Consider the following 12,117-nt stretch of genomic DNA (forward strand, 5'->3'; position numbering starts at 1 on the left):
ATCCCAGACCTGCAACACTATGCGGTCCCACCACTCTGTGCTTGTTTCCCAGGCCCAGAATCGGCATTCCACGGCATGAGCCTGCCCCATTAACACCATGATCTCCAAATTGCGGGGGAACACAGTTTTAGAGAAAAGTGTGTTCATGTCCTCATCACCGCGCTGCCGTCGCCTCCTCGCCTGGTTTTTCAGGTGCTGGTTCTGCATACACTGCACGATAATGCGCGAGGTATTTACAATGGTCATAACTGCTGCGGTGAGCTGAACGGGCTCCATACTTGCTGTGCTATGGCGTCTGCTCCTGCTTGGGCAATCCAGGGAAAAGGGCGCGAAATGCATTATCGTTTGCCATTGCTCTGGCGGAGGGAGGGGCGACTGACAACATGGCTTACAGGGTTGGCCTACAGGGAATTAAAATCAACAAAGGGGGTGGCTTTGTGAGAAACAGAATGGCCCCCTCAAGGATAGAACTCAAAACCTCAAGGATAGAACTCAAAACTGGGTTTAGCAGGCCGTTGATTTAATGGAGGGAGGGAGGAGAAAATGAATACAAAACAAATCTGGTCTATTTCTTGTTTTGATCCACTTCATCTATCTTTATACATCTTGCTGGCAGCAGACTGTGCAGTACGACCGCTAGTCATCGTCATGTCCTGGGTGCTCGGCAGAAGACGGTGCAGTAGGACGGCAGGCCATCGTCTTCTGCTGGCTGCAGGTTAAAAGATAGTGCACTGCTGGTAGGACTGAATCGCCATGAGACGAAACTTAAAAGGGAAATGACCTGGCTGAGTCACTCCCATGTTTGCCCAGGCGCCCCGACCTCATCGAGGTTGGTTAAAAGAGCACCCTAGAGTACGTCGACGATGGCTGCCAGTCATACTGCACTGTCTGCTGCCAAAAGGCAATAAACTGCTGCTGTGTAGCAATGCAGTATCGCGTCTGCCAGCACCCAGGAGACAGACGGTGATGGTTAGCTGAGCAGGCTCCATGCTTGCCGTGGTATGGCGTCTGCACAGGTAACTCAAGAAAAAAGGCGCAAAACGATTGTCTGCCCTTGCTTTCACGGAGGGAGGGAGGGAAGGGGGGCCTGACGATATGTACCCAGAACCACCCGTGACAATATTTTAGCCCCATCAGGCACTGGGATTTCTACCCAGAATTCAAATGGGCGGCGGAGACTGCGAGAACTGTGGGATAGCTACTCACAGTGCAACGCTCCGGAAGTCGATGGTTGCCTTGGTACTGTGGACACACTCCGCTGACTACATGCTCTTAGAGCATTTGTGTGGGGACACACACAATCGACTGTATAAAAACGCTTTCTACAAAACCGACTTCTATAAATTTGACCTAATTTCGTAGTGTAGACAAGGCCAGAGAGAAAGAAGAATAGCTGCCAAGGGCCTGGATTTCCAATGAGTCTGGGTCGTTTATTTGCTTTGTGTGGCTTGGGGTTAGAGCCAAGAATCTGGGAGTCAGGACTTTTAGGTTTTCTTCTCAGCTGTGAAACTGATTCACTGTATGACTTTGAACAACTGACTTAACTTCTCTGCGTCTGTTGAAACAGCAAAAAGTAGCTCCACATGACCTGGGCTAGGGTTTAAATTAAAATGAAAAAGGAGGATGAGGGACTTATCAGCTGCCATCTTCCACAAGCTGGTCAGTGAGTGGCTAGAGACTCAGGAGCACAAGAGGTCACCCTGCATCCCCCCACAGCATGTGTTCTCTTCCCCAGTCGCTGCACGCCTTCTCAAGTTTCCCACCTGTTGAAGTGGGTGGCATTTCCCAAAGTGTAAAATTGTTTAATTTGGAATGAATGGATGTAATGCACACCAGTGCCCTCTACACAGTGGGATGAGAACTGCCCAGCTGTGTGTTGTAGGCACTGTAATGTTAATAACTCATTTAAGATTTTCAGCTAATTCAAATTGTGCTTCTGCTGGAGGGTGCTTTTGTTTTATGTTGCCCGGTTCCCCCATATCCCTGGCAAACCTGCCTCATGACCCAGGTGCCTGGATTTGTACTGTTTACTCTGCATTCTCCCCAGCTGGGGACAATGAAAGCACATCTGTCAGTTTCACTCTTTTTTACAGTTTCTAGTCATTTTCCCTTTCACATTCTCACTGGCTGGCATGGTGCTGCAGTGAGAGCTGGCTGTATGATGAACACCTCTGAGTGCCAATGATTCAACAAAATTTTCCAACTTCATTAGATAAACTATACACTGTGAATAAGTCGCTATCCCCACCCACTGTTTCCCCTGGAATTGGCTTTAGGTTTTGTAAGGGCTTCTCTTCTATAAAACGTTGAAGCCACATTTGACCCACCATTGTCTCGTCCACACAGGGAGCTGAAGGCAGCTAGGATCTGAAAGGCTGAGCCAGTTTCTTGTTAGCTGATGTTACTAGCTTGAACTTTCTAATGCGTAGCTGAACTAAATGAAACTGCATGTCTGTGCAGTAATCAGGCAATAAGGAGACTCCACAGTGGCTTATCCTGGATCCAAAAGGCTAAACAAGAGAAAAATATGAACAGCCAGAGAAAACAACTCCTCTGAGGTCCTATGAGATATTTGAAGGTAACAGCAGCATCAAAATGGAATTATTCAGAGCATTATCAGGCTCACATAGCTGAAATACCAAAAAGCAAGTCAGCTTCAGCTCCTGGTTCAGTTCGTGCTAGGAAGAGATGTCTGAGCTTTGAACAGAATAATTTTTCTTTTTGTTTGGATGTCAAGTGTTCTGCTCTTCATGGAAATTAGACTAGACTCATGGCTCGTTTCTTTGCATCCAGGAAATGGAAGGTAACTGATATCGGGGAAGACTGACGGAAAGATTGTATCCATGACAACCAGCAGATATGGCCTTGCTGCCCAGATGGCTGGTGCCTGATTGGTTCCCATGTCCTCCCAGGATGTGTTCCCAACCTCAATGGGTCCCTTTGCTCAGGACACCTATTGTCTCCAACTTGGTGCTCTGGAGACACAGGTGGCAAATTCCCAAATAAAAAGAGGCTCTCCTAGGCATCAGTTTAACCAATGCATTCTCTCTTAGCCAGACCCACCTTAGGCTGCATGTGCCCATGCTAAACAATCCTCCTGCAGATTTCTGGGGCTCCAGTCAAAAACTCTGGTCCATGACTAGAGCTCCTAGGTGCTATTGTGATACTTACCATAATAATTAATGTGGAAGCAGTGGACTGGATGGGGTCGGTGATCCCACAATCACTTCATAGAACCAGGAGCCTTTTTCAAAGGAAAATACAGTAAATGGTGCCATAAGAATCACAACTTGGTTTGACAGGTTTCAGAGTAGCAGCCATGTTAGTCTGTATTCGCAAAGAGAAAAGGAGTACTTGTGGCACCTTAGAGACTAACCAATTTATTTGAGAATAAGCTTTCGTGAGCTACAGCTCACTTCGATGAAGTGAGCTCAAATAAATTGGTTAGTCTCTAAGGTGCCACAAGTACTCCTTTTCAACTTGGTTTGAGTAGATGAGACGGCTTAATTCTTGCAAGAACTGGCCACATGAGCAATGTCAGGAGGGACTGTGAGGCTCATGTTTGTGTTTGCAGAAGATGCAGGTATTTGTCCTGTTAATAGGCCCTCACTACACATTGAACACTCTCTTCCAGGGGAATTAGAGTTAGAGAACTGATTGTGTTCCCTAAGGAACTCACCGTACCATAATCTGCAGTGATGTATTTTCCGCATTCCGGCTGCTGCCTGGACCTGCCCCAGAAAGCAGTGGCATTTCAGGCAGCTGTAATCACACATGGTGATGAGTACAACAACGGAAAGAAATCCGCCACAAAAGGAAAAAGTAATCGGTCATTAAACACGCCAGCCAAAGTTTCTCATTTACAGAGCTCCTGTTTTATGTCTAAAAAGTGACACTTGCACCATGCAAAGGGAAAATGTCTCTGGGATCAAAACGATGTTATCCCATTATGGTGGTAAGAGGAGGGGAGATTGGGAGTTTTCAGCTTGGAAAAGAGATGACTAAGGGGAGATATGATTGAGGTCTATAAAATCATGACTGGTGTGGAGAAAGTAAATAAGGAAATGTTATTTACTCCTTCTCATAACACAAGAACTAGGGGTCACCAAATGAAATTAATAGGCAGCAGTTTAAAACAAACAAAAGGAAGTATTTCTTCACACAACGCACAGTCAACTTGCGGAACTCTTTGACAGAGGATGTTATGGAGGACAAGACTATAACAGGGTCAGAAAAAGAACTAGATAAATTCATGAAGGATAGGTCCATCAGTGGCTATTAGCCAGGATGGGCAGTGTGGTATCCCTAGCTTCTGTTTGCCAGAAGCTGGGAATGGGCCGGGCGACAGGGGATGGATCATTTAATGATTACCTGTTCTATTCATTCCCTCTGAAGCACCTGGCATTGGCTACTGTCAGAAGACAGGATACTGGGTTAGATGGACCTTTGGTCTGACCCAGTATGGCCGGTCTTATGTTCTGCTGTTATGAGAGGATGACGGGACTCCTGAGTTTTAATCCTGGCTCTGCCACTGATTTGCTCCGTGACATGGTCCTCAGTTTCCCCATCTGCACAACAGGAATAACAGCAATGTACTAGAAGATCATTTCAGATTAGTGCATTTTAAAAAACAAAATACATACATACCTACTGCACAGGGTTGTTGTAAGGCTTAATTAACAATGTCTGAATGCATGTAGAGTGCAGACCACACTGATCTTGCTCAGTAAATAATAGCCTTGGTAATGGGACTCATCCTGCAAATTTGTGCTTGGAATCCCATTACATTTATTTGTGTGAGCAAAGGCTGGTGGGATTTGTTCTGATGCTTGTAAAATGATCTAAGACTGCCTGATAAACATTATATAGGAAGACAGGGATACAATTTTGAGTCTCAGAAAGTATAGAAATATACAGGAGAATAAAGAGAGAGACATTATCCGTACACCTCTAAACTTACAATACAATCATCTAGTACAACACACTGTTAAAAAGATGTTCCTGGTGCATCTTGGCTCCAGAAAGGAGAAGCGGACAGATAAGGTGACGCAGGGGATCACTATTCCTAGGCAGCTACGCTGAGTAGCTATGGTCTGTGCATTCTTATACAGGGAACACAAAGGGGCCAGCAAATCAAACAGCTTTTAATGCAAAAGGGAGAACTGTACCTGTGGCCAAGCCTGGGAAAGCTGGTTGTTTGTTGTTTCAATGGATGTTACTTTCACATACATCACAATCACTCTGGATGGGAACACATTTATAAACCAAAAGTCAGCCAGCTTCAGATGCTAAAATGTCTCCTGCTGTAAACGAAGAGGATTTGGATTTTGAAACTGGAGAAAACAAACAGCAATGCAGTATTTTGAGTTTTTCAGTGAATTTAATTCTGTGAAGGGGGCCATTTAAGAGCTTTGGAGACCTCTGTGTCTCCATCAAAGCCATAATGCTGCCCCAAAGACCTCTGCACTTACCTGAAGAGAACATTTGGAAAGGACGAAGGTTATTTAGCTTCATTTAGCCATTGTGCGCTCTTGGGTGTCAACACTGGAGCCACCTGGTATGGTAGCCTTTTAGCTGGGAAATACAAATTGGGCTGAGACCACTACCTCATTTCACCTATCAAGAAAACACTTTCAGTCACGATTGCCCTGAGCTTACCTGGCAACCTAATAATGAGGTTCCATATTCTGTTACCAGTCACCTGTATCTTTCAGGGTTCTCTAGTGCAGAAATCAAACTTCATAAGGGAGGCAGTGTGGTCTACTGGTTACAGCAGCAGACTTGGATTCAGGATTCTTGCATTCTATGGCCAGCTCAGCCACTGAATTGCTATGGGAGTTATCTAATCTAATTTGGGGATACTGTGTAGCCACCTTGGAGAAGTTCTTTGAAGTCTTTGTATAAATGAAACAATAAACAGAGCACAAGCACTATCGCGCTAATACTCGTGCAGTGTTTTTTTCAGTTAAAAAAAAAATCTTGAATTTACAGTTTTACTGTGAACCTGTGGCTTGTGTGATTTGATACTTTGTCTAGACTCTTCGGCATCCCTGGGTGTGGATCTTTCTGTTCCCTTCAAATTAAATAAATCGTTTCTACAAAGCTCAATATTTCCTGTCAAGCGTGCGGTCAACTTGCAAATCTTTCTGCTGTGAAATACGAGCAAATTTCAGCATCTCAGTAGAGCCATCAGGGGATAGAGTCAGCAGTGGATTCTCTCCCTATCTCTCTAGTTGAATTCCAACACACTTTGCTCTGCGTTTCAAATAGAATCCCTCTGGATAGTGGCCATTAACCTCCCACAATAATTTTGAAAATTGTCTTGCATTCTTACTGATTACTGTACTACTGTTAAGTGCTAGAAAAATACCAGTGCTGTAAACAGAGCACCCCATCCAGGGCCATGTGCATGCCAACTTTTTAACACACCAAAAGGAAACTACTTTATTTTTAACATATTTTCACTCTTTACAATAGCAATAATGATTTCTGGGTCAGAAAATTCACAGCAGTTAATGGCCAGCTGGGTCAAAGTTATATCCTCAGTTGCTCCACATGATTGTTAAAGACCTGCTCTTGCAAGACTTCCAGGCAAATCTCCTCTTTGAAGTCAATAGGAATTCTGCATGCCAACTGGTGGGAAATGCCCTCTCTGCCAGTAATGGCTTAAATATATCACTTCAGTTAGACACCAGGGCTGGATGATTCCTAAAGTGTGGTGGAATCAAGACCAGTGCCACCATGGTGGAATTGCCAAAGGTCAGCTTCATGGGGGCCCTTCTTGTGGGGGTATTTTCCAGGGTTATATATACAATGAAGGCAGCATACAACTCAGCTTAAAGCTTAGGGGGGAGATTTTCCACGGCACACATGGCAGTTGGGCACCTCACTCCAATTGGGCAGTGAGAGTGGGCATCTAGCTGCCTTTTGTGCCTTTGAAAATCTCCCTTACCAGTAGAAATATGTACACATAACAGTTGTACATATTTAAGTACAAACAGTACTTAAAATCATCCAAAACCATGAGTGGCTCTTTGATGTAAGGAATCCAGGGACGCCTGTGAATACGGTACCTTCTGTATGTGTTCAGTTATTTTCATATATATATATTAGGGAAGATCCTGTCACTGACCAGTGTTACTATTCAAACAATGCATGTAAATGCCTATGCACAACCACTGAGCTTTGCCTTTAAAGACATGTTACCATATGTTGAGATACTGGTCTGTTTTATGTCTTCAACTGTAAATATCTTCTGACAGGTTGATTCAATCTGTCCTCCCTCTCCCTATTTTGGCCAAGAAATCTTGAGGCTTCCTCTCCACTTCCTTTTGCTTAATGCTTGAGAGACAACAGAAGTGATTTTCTGGGTAAGCATATTCATATATCCTCCATTTCCTTCCTTGATTTAGACCTTTGTTTGCCTCCACTCTCAATAACTTTATTCCTTGACCTTGATTTCTCCTTTTCCTCCCACATCTAAGTCTGTAAATTCATAGATCTGAAGGCCAGAAGACACCATTATGATCATCTAGACTGATGATACCTGTATAACACGGACCATAGATTTTTAACCAGGAATTCCTGTATCAAGCCCTTATCTTGTGATCAAGGATGTTTTTGTTTTTAAAACATCCAGTCTTGATGTAAAGACTTTAGGTGATGGAAAAGCTACCAAATCCCTTGGAAAGTTCCAGTACTTAATCACTCTGACTTCATCTCCAATTATCACTCGTTCTCGGGCTCCACATCAGAAAATTGCTTAGCCCAGCCCTAGTTAAAAACAGATATAATTTAAAAATAATTCAGATAGGAAAACATTCTCCCCTGGTTTTCCCCTTGAGGAGCCTCTGATTAAGCAAGTCAAGGGGAAATGAAAAAGGGACTATTCAGTCTCTTTTGTAATTTGGTAAACAGAGCAGCTTAGTGTAATGGACCGACTTTGGTAATGGGAGCCACAAGTTCCTACATGCAAATCCTAACTGACACTTACTCACTGCGTGGCCTTGGGTAAACCACATAGCCTTTGTCCACACTAGACATTTGCTCTTTACATTTCCCAGCCTTACCACCACTGGTTTGGCTCTCCTGGTAGGTATCGGATAACTTATTTCTAGATGAAAAGCTTAATTCTTGTATCAGGAAGGCAGCAACCACATTCAGCCATCACTAAACACCAAGATACGGATCTATCAGACTTACATTTGGAGCACACTGCTGTACTGTGGTGAGACCTGGACCACCTACAGCAGGCATGAGAGAAGGCTAAATACCTTTCATACTCACTGTCATCACTGTCTTCTAAAAAGCAAGTGGGAATCCAATGTTCTTGACAACACCAAAGTACTTGAGAAAACAAAGTTACCAAGTCCCGTTGCTATTCTCAAACACTCAGATGTCTCTGTTAGACTCTCATCTGCACGCCAGGTGGACAAAGGCCACATTCCAAAGGGTGTACTGTATGGACGCTTCAAGGCCACGGGGCCAACCTAGGCTCAGGTTCCAGGATGTTCACAAGAGGGACTTGAAAACTTTCAGCATCAACCCCGCAAGCTGGGAAGATGCAGCTAGAAACAGGCTATGCTGGAGGCTGTGGTATATCAGGAGTCACAGAGGCTGAAGAAAAGGAGGACTTGTGGCACCTTAGAGACTAACAAATGTATTTGAGCATAAGCTTTCGTGAGCTACAGCTCACTTCATCGGAGCCCCAGCGCTGTCCTGCCTGACCCACCTGCAGCCAGAGGAAGGAGCCAGCCAGCCAGCTCCGCTCCCGGGGCCAGAAGCCGCCAGGATGCCGCTCGCCCAGCTGGGAGATCCAGGGCCCAACATGGAGCTGGTGCAGCTGGACACGGAGGTGAGGAGGGGGCGCAGGGCATGGAATGCAGGCGGGGAATTTTGGGGGGGCCTTTGTGGGGAGGGGCATGCAACCCTCCCCGAACCCCTTGCCCTAGAGTGTTGGGGGTCCAGCTGTAGTGGAGGTACCCCCCATCCTAGTTGTTGGTGGGGTCTGGGGAAGCCATGCGAGCCCATGCGCGGCAGAGAGGCTGAAGGGGGATGGTTGAGAGAGAGAAAAGCACAACAGACCTCAAGTGTAGACTTGCTCTGGCTTCATCTTCTGGCCCCTCTAGAGCTCTATGCCTGCATTATCTGGGTCAAGGACTGTCGCTGGAGAATTGGAGAGAGGAGGTGGGTCAGGTTCTATCTTTTGCTCAGGAACTGGATATTTTTTAGCCACTCCTGATGCAGCAGCATGAGACTTACTGAACTGAACTGCTTTGCACTGACACCAGCCTCTTTTAGCACCTGGGAAGGGGTGAACATTTTCACGGGGGGCAGATTTTGAGGTGCCCCTTGAAAGAATGAGACTTGGGTTGCCCCCGAAGCAGGGGTATAGAGGTGGGATTCGGGGAGCTCCTGGAAAGGAGCGAGAATTTGTACCCCCTAAAGATGAGGCTCTGGGGTGCAGCCCTGCCCCAGCACGAGGAGGGGATCCGGGAGGGGTGCGGACTGAGTGCACCCCCCTTGGGCAGGGTGTTGGCTTCTGTCCGTGCCCGGGTCCCTCTCGGAGCAGGCGGGGACTGCGCCCCGAGCCCCCGCGGGAAGGCAGCGCCCCGGGCCCGGGCGGATCCTCCCGCCCGCCCCGCGGAGAGACTCAGCCAATGGGGCGGAGGGGGCCGGCGCTAGAGGCCGGTGCCCAATGCGGGCAGCGAGCGGCGCTCTGGGGCTGGCTCAGGAGCGGAGGGCGGCGGAGCTCGGGCTGGAGCCCCAGCGCTGTCCCGCCTGACCCACCTGCAGCCAGGGGAAGGAGCCAGCCAGCCCGCCCCGCTCCCGGGGCCAGAAGCCGCCAGGATGCCGCTCGCCCAGCTGGGAGATCCGTGGCCCAACATGGAGCTGGTGCAGCTGGACACGGAGGTGAGGAGGGGGCGCAGGGCATGGAATGCGGACGGGGAATTTTGGGGGGCCCTTTGTGGGGAGGGGCATGCAACTCCCCCGTACCCCTTGCCCTAGGGTGTTGGGGGCCCGGCTGGGGTGGAGGTACCCCCCATCCTAGTTGTTGCTGGGGTCTGGGGAAGCCATGCGAGCCCCTGCGGGGCAGAGAGGGGAGCGGGACCCCTGCCCGCACTGCGGGGAAGGGGCTGAAGGGAGCCTGCCTGCCCCACGGCGGGTCTGGGTCTGAGCCAGGGCAGGAGGGCCAGGCTGGGCGAGATCCCAGAGATTTTGGGAGAGGGATGTTTTGCTCTCCCATTGAAAGCCCCGAGGTCAGCGCTGAGGAGAAAGTAAGTGTGTGTCCGTGTCCCCCCAATCAGAGACACGCACAAAGTTTCCCTTTGAACAAAGAAAGTGCCCAGGTCTCCACCTCACCCAGATGAGGAGTATGGCAGCTAAGCCTCGCTGTAGGCTTGCCTACTAATTAAAGACATAAAAATCCCATAATTGATCAGATGAATGCAATTAGGGATTCTACACCCAAGATCGCTGCTCTGGATCACCTCTCTGCCCTCACCCTGCGCTAAAGGAATTGAGACATTCATTTTTGGGGAGGTGGGGAAGGCAGGGACTTCTCACCTGATCCAATCAACATGTCTGCAAGCAGGTTTCAGGGGTTCCAACAGCCAGCAGTTAGTTAGTTATGTTGTTTAAGCAAAGAAGCAGATTCACAGTAATCCTATGAGTTTTGTGTGCTGCCCTGAGGCTGCCATTCATAATCCACTGCATTGATTTGGCCTATCACACTGCAATATTTAGGCTGCTGAGCCCCTTAGGGATGACCCCTTGTGGGTTTACAGCTGGGCTCTACAAACCAGTCAGGGGCTAAAACTTAGTGCTGAATAGCGTCAGTCCTCAAGCAATCTTTTGTACCAAGTCCTTGGGGGGGAGTCCTACAAGTTTCAAATAAAAACAACAAACTGTACAACTGTCGTCTTTTAAACCACATTTGAGAAGTGTTTTGCCTGTATTACTTTCTTAATATTGCAGAGGAATTAACTTCTTCAAAAAGTGTCTTTTGCCTGTATCTCTCCTGTTTGTAATACATACGTCACACACGCACAACTAATCAAATTTCCTGAGGATTTGTAGGAAAACCATCCACCAGTTTGCTTGCTAGACGGAGTGCATTGTAATTATCTGTCAGATCAGCGTATTAACCACTCCTTAAGCTATATTTGACCCTAGATACTCTCCTTCCCTTAATTTTTTTTTTTATCCAGCTTGTAGTCTATCCAACATTTAAGGGCCTAATTAAACCCAACAAATGCTCTGAAGTGCAGAATGAAGTCCGGAACTCTCACCTTATCTCCGAATCCCTTGTTGTTTAGATTGCAGTAGTACTAGGATCTTTTCAAACGTGGATGAAAACGCAGTTCCAGCTTCAAAGTCCCAAGTCAAAATGTCCCCATAAGAGCACTACACTGCTTCCCCTTCAAAGCATGCACACTGACACTTCTCTAATCCAGTTTGCTAGGACGGGCTTACATTTAAAATTCCCAGGTGTTCTATCACGTATAAACACTTCTTTCTCACATACATACTTTTCTTTCCTTCCTGCTTAAATCTGCCCCACCGCCCCCGCCCCTCCCGTAATTCAGTCTTTGTTTAGATGGACAGGATACTGCATGTGCCATGAACATGCCTTGTTGCAGGCTTATGCTACAAATTTTGGGGTGCAAGTTTGGGGAGCATTTAAACTGAATACTAAAGAATCACCTATGGCCATGTGCTATGTAACTGAGCTCCTACTAATGGTAACTAGACCCAGCACCTTTATTCTACAGCTTGTGTTTTTCTCAGGCCCTGAGGCTCTCCCTTTGTGTACTATTCTGCCTACCCACCACCTCACGCTCATGCACGAGCTGAGGTTCTCCTGCTAAAGCTGACCAGTCCCTAATACTTCGCCTCTTGATAGGTCTTTCATGATAAAGAAAGAAACTTGACTTGAAATCTCTGAGCAATGACAATAACAACAAATGTTCTATTGAGAGAATGTCATTAGTCACAGTTGCCCCTTCTCTTTGCCAGCCAAGCCCTGCAAAGCTTTGGGTTAATACTTCACCATGCTGGTTAGCAGCAGTGTTAAGGGTCTCCATCTACTGTGGGCTTAGAACATCTGGGGTGCAT

General features: G+C 46.9%; 1 protein-coding gene across 4 annotated transcripts in view; it reads left to right on the top strand.

The window, feature by feature from the left end:
- The first annotated feature begins 8,769 nt into the window (after positions 1-8,769).
- Positions 8,770-12,117, top strand: part of RPS6KA1 (ribosomal protein S6 kinase A1) — a 66,361-nt gene continuing 63,013 nt past the window's right edge. For 2 of the 4 annotated variants that reach the window (XM_043532154.1, XM_043532156.1), the window contains exon 1: positions 8,770-8,854. In XM_043532154.1, the coding sequence (XP_043388089.1) occupies positions 8,792-8,854 (63 nt within the window). In that variant the 5' untranslated portion in view covers positions 8,770-8,791. Of the gene's footprint in view, positions 8,855-9,658; positions 9,913-12,117 lie in introns of those variants that run through there. The other 2 variants (XM_007064809.4, XM_043532155.1) reach the window with 2 other exon arrangements.

The sequence above is a fragment of the Chelonia mydas genome, chromosome 19 (genome assembly GCF_015237465.2).
Source record: "Chelonia mydas isolate rCheMyd1 chromosome 19, rCheMyd1.pri.v2, whole genome shotgun sequence".
NCBI lineage: Eukaryota > Metazoa > Chordata > Testudines > Cheloniidae > Chelonia > Chelonia mydas.